The following is an 8,442-nucleotide window of genomic DNA, read 5'->3' on the forward strand; positions in this document are numbered from 1 at the left end:
AGTGCGAGTCATAAATGAAATACCCTAGAGGGTTAAAGGATCACATTGTATTTTGTTTAGTTGGTCTCATGTCCCGTTGAATAACACGGAGAGGCGGTTTATGACCTGTACTAGGACCAGCCACCGGGGGGCGATCGAGACACTTTGGCTTCACTATTCAGGGCTTGTGCGTGCCGCTTGGATGTGACGATGAAACGGCGTCTCGAACGCAGAAATAAACTCGATTTTGTCAATTTGGAATTGATTTGATGGTAGAAAGTGTCGAGTTGTCCAGTGATAGGCTGCTTGTTTTCCCATTGGACAACTTATTGCCAATTTGTGCACATGAATTAAAAAAAAGTATGTGCACAAATGAATAATTTATCAAGTTAGGTGATGCATGTGCTGGTACCTGAGAGCGCCGTGAGGAAGACCAGACCGCCTGTGACCTTGGCAAACCTCCTCAGCTGAAGCATCTGTCGGCTGTCAGGAACCTGCAGTGAACGAGAGCTGAGTAAGGGCTGAGTAAGAGCTTTAACAGAACTATAGAAATGTTTATGTATCAGCGTCAGCAGGGTTTGAAATTAACTTTTTCCACTCACCAGCCAATTTGGCAAGGGGGGAAGGGAGAAATAAACCACTAGGTCACAGCTTTTATTTATATATATATATATATAAGGGCTGTCAAACGATTAAAATATTTAATCGCGATTAATCGCATTAATGTCATAGTTAACTCGCGATTAATCGCACATTTTTATCTATTCTAAATGTCTCTTGATTTCTTTTTGTCCCATTATTTTTTCTCATTTTAATGCTCTTATCAACATGGAAAAGTGGATCGGCTTGCTTTGTGCAAATGTTTTTTATTGAAAACAACACTGACATATACGGTGTTCAATTCCACACTAACATTCTCACTTGGAGCAAATAATCTCTCACACAATGTAACACTGTCTATCAATAAAAGAGTGAAAGTAATACTGACGAGGTGACGTTACTGATATTGACGAGTGGGCGTAGAAACGCATCAGTGTGTGTGTGTGTGTGTGTGTGCTTGCCCATCAAGTGGTGTTTAGACTGGACGATGATAGCTCAGTTCACAACGACACACACACAGATCACTTTGGTCTTGTCAATTGAACCATTTGGCAACTTTTTAAAAGTAAACTTTCCATTCAGAATCTTATTGGCCTCCATTTCGGCGTCTCGCGCTCATCATTCATCCACTCAAAACGTAACGTTAAAGCGGGTCGCACACCGGACGAGAAGCGCAGCGCGAACACATTGTTCTCTATGAGTGTACACACACCGGCGGCGCCATTCTGCGTTTTTATTGCTGACCATAAACTGAGAGTGTGCGTCCGATGTGCGATACGAGTTGTCCTAGACGCGGCTCTGCGCTTCTCGTCCACTCTTTGGCCGGCTCGCATCGCAAGCCCAAACAAGTGTGTGCGGCGCCTGTTGTTTTGTTTCTGGTCTAGCTAGATCCGGTGTGGTGTTGTAATTTTAATAATGTTACTAGTTGTTGCAAAAGTATGTGAAAAAAACTACAAAGTTTGCTAGCCGTTAATCTCGCGTTAAAAAAATTGACGTCGTTAAAATGGGTTTGCGTTAACGCCGTTAATAACGCGTTTAACAGTCCTAATATATATATATAAATATATGTGTGTATAGTTAATCAGGTTTATTTCTTTTTTCCCCTTTTTCTTATATATATTTATATAATCTTTTCCCTAAATAAATATATTTAAAAAAATTGGATTTCATAGCTTACATTCATTTTTTATTCAAACTAAATCCTGTCATCCAGCATCTCCTCCTTCCTCTTCCTCTTTCAGCCTCATCACCATACATGTGTTTTAGGAGGACAGATCAATACAGAACAGAGAACATTAAAACATTTGGATGTTGGAAAATGTCTTTTCTGTTAACCAAATGCTTTTAATCTTCACTATTGGTTCAATGCAAGTGAACAAGCGTGCCGTTATTTGTAGTGTAGTGACGTGTGTGTTAAAATAAGCCAGATATGAGCAGATTCTGTGCAATACACTATTTAATACATCATGATGACTCAGTATTTGCACTAAATCTGCACAGATTTGTCTTACACGAACTTCCCCAGCAAAGTGAGTAAACATAATAAGTAACACGCCAAAATGGCTCGTGATTTGACAGCGTTGCCCGCCACAGTTGAGTTTTATGTATACAGCGCTTTTAACAATAGATTGTTAAATTGTTTAATTGTAAATAATTGTTTACTATCCCCATGGGGATAATAAAGCTTAACTAACTAACTAAGATTGTTTCAAATCAGCTTTGCAGTGATAATAGGAAATTAAAGTAACAGAGATTTTTAGGCTTTACAGCAGCTCTAGAATAAAGTTATTGTCCAGCTAAAGTTAGTTTTGATTGATTCACTTCTGTTGCAACGATCATTAAGGCCATTGCACACTGAGTCCGAAATTCGCATCCGAAATTTTCGCACATTAAAAAATAAATACAACCTCACGTTATGTCAATCACGCTTGCACACTGCCTCCGAAACTTTCGTCCGTCATAAAAAAAATCGAAACGGGTTCGATTTTCTGCATTTTTCGCATCCGTAACAAGCAGTTTGAATGGTGTTTGAATGGTGCTTTGACAATTCAGAGCCACCGAATCACGAATACGAAAAAACGCATACGAAAATTTCGGACTCAGTGTGCAATGGCCTTTAGTGATTAACTTAGGGGCCGCTAACACGACACCGTTCTAACAGAAAACCCTTTAATGCGCTCCGGCCGCTCACTCGCACTAAACACGGCCTGGAGGCTCGAGAACGCAAACATTGAAATAGGTTCCAAGGTGCAGAAAAATACATTATCTCCGCGTAAACTTAAAAAATGTGAATATGTGAAAACGCAGACGGTGTGCACATGCGTATCACATGTTTACGGGTGTTAATTTGAAACCCTGAGCGTCTGAGCAGCAGGAACGGCGTCTGAGCGTTCAGCTTTACCTTGTTGACGGGCAGCATGAGAGTGAGGCCGGTCCAGAGACTGGCGCAGTACAGCAGCAGAGCCGAGCCCAGGTGAGCCGCCAGCCGGTACTGACTGACCCGGGGGACATCGAACGACTCCGGCTTCTCCTCCAGCCCGCTCTTCACCATGTACCAGCCCAGAAGACCCTGCACATGTGACCCGGGCACTCAACAACACAATCTCAACTGACTGACACAAGGAAGCGCTACAGCATCACACACATTTCTATTTCAAATCATAATAAACATTTAATAACATGTACATATATTAAAAAAAAAGGAATCAATAACACCTACCATGCAAGTTATAAACTCAACTTGAGACCAAATGTCGCAATTACCTTTGCATGTTTAATTCTGTGGCGTAATCGAGCTTGCATTGATATTTCATTGCATGACGGTGTACCTGGAAGACGATGAAGCCACACAGACCCAGAACTCGAGGCTTCATGGAGCGGCTGAAGAACCCTCTCCTCCAGAAGTACGCCGCGGGGAGGATGTACGCTAATCCTACCAGCCGACCCCACATGCGGTGACCCCACTCCATGTAGAAGATGAACTTAAACTCCGTCAGGGTCATGTCGTGGTTCATGCTGTTGAAAACAGGGCAGCGCTGAGTAAAGGCAATCTGCATGCAGTCAAACACACTGGAGTTTACAGGAGCAGTTCACCTCAGAATTAAAGTTTCCTGATGATTTACTCTCATCATCCAAGATGTTCATGTCTCTCTCTCTTCAGTCGGAAGGCAGGTTTGTGAGGAACACACTCCAGATGTTCTCCATATAGTGACTTCAATGGTCCAACGCAGGAGTCACCAACCCGTCGATCGCGGTCGACAAGTCGATCTTGGAAGCATTTTAAGTCGATCACGAAGAGTTTTCAAAATCAGAGAAAAAACCCCAATATTTTTATTCATTATTATTTATTAATTTAAAGTGCACCACATGTGAGCCTATTATGTGTAGTAAATGGTGTCTAGGGGAGGGAGAGGGGTATATCTGTCCAATCAAATAGCCTATAGTTTACATATATAATGTCTGTAAAACAACCGCTGACTAACTGTACGTTCACACCGCCGGCGGCGAGAGCGTCAAAGTGGCCGGAAGCCATTCATTTTCAATGAGAGCCGGCGGCGAGCTCTGGCGAGGGTGGCGCGGCGCGTCTTGGACGGCGAGAGCGGCGGGAAGAGTTGAAATTTGTCAACTTTATGGTAATAAGCTATAACGCGGTTCGGCGGCAACCAATCGGAATGTAGAAGTGCTCCGCCGGAGAGGATACCAGAGAACACAATCCTGTAAACTTTGGTTCCGACCACATTAGTTCCTAAGCAAAATGGAGGAAAGTTAATTATTTCTGTTGTGTTATTGTACGACGTGTCCCTGTTTACATACAGAGACATTAATAAAAAGAACGACGAATGTAAAAGGTGTCTGAAATTGTTGGTGTTTTGTTACTTTCACATTTAAAAGATTTTAATAGATTAACTTATACCCTACGTGTGGCCAGTATGCACAAAATATGATACTGATTTATGTTCAGTTCTTATTTGCTTTGCGGCTCCTTTAAATAAAGTTTTTAAAAAATCATGCATTCTAAAATCTACATCAGAGCGCCAGAGAGTCTCCGAATCTCACAGCGTCGATGGCAGGGCGGCGAGAGCGAATTGTGCCGCTCTCGCCGGCGGCGGTGTGAACGTACAGTTAAGCCTTGTTTATACTTTCGCCTGGCACCGCAGCGCGAGCCTCCGCTGACTGCGCACGCACCTCCCCAAACGGACGAGGCATTTATACTTGACGTGACGGTTTTAGAATGAAAACCAGACCATACAACTGATTTAGACGCGCAAACTGGGTGCCGGTGTGATGATGTACTAATATGCTCGGGCAGATTTGGCTCAAAGTCGTGAATCTTCGGATGCGAAGGCGCGCGCGCTGTTACAATGACATCATTTTTGCTGCACGCACCTTCACGCTCATTCGGACGCGTCGAGTATAAACAAGGCTTTACGCTTTAACCAGCTCAGCCACTTCACAATCACATCAAGCTCTTCAAGCTTACGATACGCAAGCTAACGAAACGATGGCTAAGGCACAACCGACACAACGGAAAAAGCAAAAAACTTTTTCAGAATTTTTTTCAAGTGGTAGATCTTGGTTTATATTTGGACTTGGGATGTGATCCTAGGCTTGAAAAGGTTGGTGATCAATGGTCCAGCGGGTCGAAGGTCCAGATGTGAGTTTCAACTTCAAAGTCTCTCACGATCCAGCCGAGGAATAAGAGTCTCATCTAGACACACCAGCCGACATCTTATAACTAAATACACATTTATATACTTTTAACCACTAATGCGTGACGTCGGCAGAAGAACAGAGCCAGTGTTTACAAAGGGAATGTGCAAAGACTGAGTCAAACGCCATTTAACAAAACAAAAAAAATTAAAGGTAAAACAAAGATGTCGGACGATTTAGAAGTTGGAGGAGAAAATGAGATGTGAGTTTTTCAACCTAATCTATATTTCTGAACCGGAACACGTGACCTTTCATCACAGCGAGTGCAAGACCAGCATTAGTGGTTAAAAGTATATAAATGTGTATTTTGTTATAAGATGTCGGCTGGTGTGTCTAGATGAGACTCTTATTCCTCGGCTGGATCGTGAGAGACTTTGAAGCTGAAACTCACATCTGGACCTTCGACCCGCTGGACCATTGAAGTCACTATATGGAGAACATCTGGAGTGTGTTCCTCACAAACCTGCATTTCCACTGAAGACAGACAGACGTGAACATCTTGGATGACGTGGAGAGAAACTGTAATTCTGAAGTGAACTGCTCCTGTAAGCTTCATGCCAGTAGAGTATCAGTGTACATGTTCCTATAGTGAGTGAGACACATACTCACATTTTGAACTCTGGGAACTGTTTGTACTTGGAGAACTCGGCTTCCCACTCGGCTCGAGTCTGTGGCGGCTTCATCTCCTTCACCAGATGCCAGTCGACCATCGACAGACCGGACTCCGTCAGTCTGAGGGATCAGGAACATGTTTCTCGTCAGTTATTAACTGCTGTCCGCCAGACAGTCGTGTTTACTCATGATCTTCTGCTATAGATGCAACGTTTTCAATATGTCGAGATGTAATAAGCGATCATTTGCTCATGAATATATGAAAGAGATTCCGATTTAACAAGTCCAAACACAATGCGATTAAATAATATATATATACAGTCAAACCAACAATTATTCAGACACCAGATATAATTTGTTATATTGTTTTACTAGTGTGTGCAGGACACTATAGTTCAGTTCTGTAAGTGAGGAGAGCAGAATACAGTAAACTGTGACATATTATACACAATAACTCTTCATACAGCGACTACCAGTGACATTTGGGACCAGAAATGATTCGACACTTTGAGCTGGTCATGTTCTCCTGAAGTGTGTGTCTGTAACTGCTAATGCTCTTTTCACACACACACTGAACACAATGAAGCATTGCTTGGTCACTGGTTGAGCTAAACTGGTATTATCTAATTGTGTAGTTAAATTTACCAGCTGACAGATATTCAACATAATTCATGTGTGAGACAGTCTAACAGTGTGTGTGTGTGTGTGTGTGTGTGTGTGTGTGTGTGTGTGTGTGTGTGTGTGTGTGAGAGAGTCTAACAGAAGGATGGACAAAACCTGTCAAATATAAACTGAGTTCATAACATATTTTATCACCATTTTCTAAACTATAGCGAATAAACTGATAATGTGAGAAATGTTGAAGGAGTCTGAGTGAGTAAATGTTGGTGTGTATGGTTGGGATGAGATAAAATAAAGTAATTATTGTTTATTCTGTGTTTTTACCTGGTAACGCCTCCCAGAACCACAGCGCCCAGAACCAGTCCACTGCATCCCAGCAGCCAGCGGCCAATCACACGATCCGACGCCGCGTTGGGGATCGCCACGCTCCTGACCAACACACTCTCTGTGGTCACTGTGGTCTGTCTTCTCTTCAGCAGCCATTGCCTCAAAGGGGTTCGCTATTGACAATACACATAAGTTTAATACAGGTAGTGTTGCATAAAAGTATCCAATCATCGTAGTAAAGCTAGACACCTTTAGAAGAGGACGTTTTATGCCCTTTTACAGTGTTTTCAGGCTCGACTAGAACAGGTTTTCTGCTGGAATGTCGATTATTCTCCTCATATTCTCCATTGTTGCGGCTCCTCTCTTCCCAGTCTGTCAGTAACGCTCTGTTTACTTCCTGTCTCTATGAAGCCCCTCCTTCTGAAAGCACACTGTGCTCTGATTGGTCGGCTGGAGCAGTGTGCTGTGATTGGTCGAGCGCTTCGAGTGTGTTTGGGAAATCCCTCCCCTTACCATAACCGCCAGTTTAACACACTACTAACTAACTCAACCAGGCCCCGCCCCTTTATTCTGCATATGAATTATTATAATGAGGAATATTGTGACGTGTTCGTTCCCGGAAGAAACTCGAGACTACAATGGAGGCGTTTCAAAAAGTACAAAATAACTCCCGCTGGAGGGACTTGGAAACTTTGGAAAAAATAAAGTAACATGGTGTATTTATTTCATGGTGACTGTAAGGCCAGCGTGGACATTTAAAGGCAGTTAGTGCAGTTTTCAGACACTACACATCAGGGATTATGACTGCACGTGAGAGTAGTTTACAGTAAATATCCTCATTCAATAGTTTTTTTTTAATAACACTATTTCATATTAATATTATTTTATTTTGTATCATTTTAGGATTCGGGTCATTTTGTATACTTGTTAATTTTCTAAATAATCGAGCAATGTGTGATATGAGCATACTGAGGGACATTTCTAAAATGTGTACAGTCGTTTAAAAACCTTAAGTTAAATAGATCTAGAATGTCCATTCAGAACATCGAGGTCATCATGATGATATGTAACGCACACATGCACCGCTGCTGTCACATATATATGTATATATCCATGTGTCTTACTTGTATCTGCTGGAAGTTCCTCCACGCAGTTTGACAGCGACACGACACGGCGAGCCTGAGCACCGGGAGCACCATGATGTCGAGCTCCGGTAAACGCGTCTTCTTGTGATTCTTTATTATTACAAAACTAGTCACGTAACATATCGGTGTTCGGTAACTCACTGCTCCCACTCTTCTTCTTCTTCTTCAGGTTTTGCTGTCCGCTTCCTCCTCAGAGGAGTTACCGCCCCCTGCTGTTCATGTGCGAGAACCACGTGATCTACACGCTTCTCCTCGAAGCAAATAAAGGGCAAGTCCAACTCTGCTGTCACAACACAGGGTGTGTGTGTGTGTGTGTGTGTGTGTGTGTGTGTGTGTGTGTGTGTGTGTGTGTGTGTGTGTGTGTGTGTGTGTGTGTGTGTGTGTGTGTGTGTGTGTGTGTGTGTGTGTGTGTGTGTGTGTGTGTGTGTGTGTGTGTGTGTGTGTGTGT

The 8,442-nt window shown here is 42.7% G+C and overlaps 1 protein-coding gene across 1 annotated transcript in view; it reads right to left on the bottom strand.

The window, feature by feature from the left end:
• Positions 1 to 8,234, bottom strand: part of cox15 (cytochrome c oxidase assembly homolog 15 (yeast)) — a 25,539-nt gene extending 17,305 nt beyond the window's left edge. The window contains exons 1-6 of the mRNA XM_079634765.1: positions 7,974 to 8,234; positions 6,847 to 7,022; positions 5,899 to 6,021; positions 3,408 to 3,594; positions 2,981 to 3,148; positions 392 to 473 (exon numbers count right to left, since the gene is read on the bottom strand). Of these exons, the coding sequence (XP_079490891.1) occupies positions 392 to 473; positions 2,981 to 3,148; positions 3,408 to 3,594; positions 5,899 to 6,021; positions 6,847 to 7,022; positions 7,974 to 8,048 (811 nt within the window). The 5' untranslated portion in view covers positions 8,049 to 8,234. The remainder of the gene's footprint in view (positions 1 to 391; positions 474 to 2,980; positions 3,149 to 3,407; positions 3,595 to 5,898; positions 6,022 to 6,846; positions 7,023 to 7,973) is intronic.
• Between the last annotated feature and the right edge of the window lie 208 nt (positions 8,235 to 8,442).

The sequence above is a fragment of the Phoxinus phoxinus genome, assembly GCF_949152265.1.
Source record: "Phoxinus phoxinus genome assembly, chromosome: 14".
Classification (NCBI taxonomy): domain Eukaryota; kingdom Metazoa; phylum Chordata; class Actinopteri; order Cypriniformes; family Leuciscidae; genus Phoxinus; species Phoxinus phoxinus.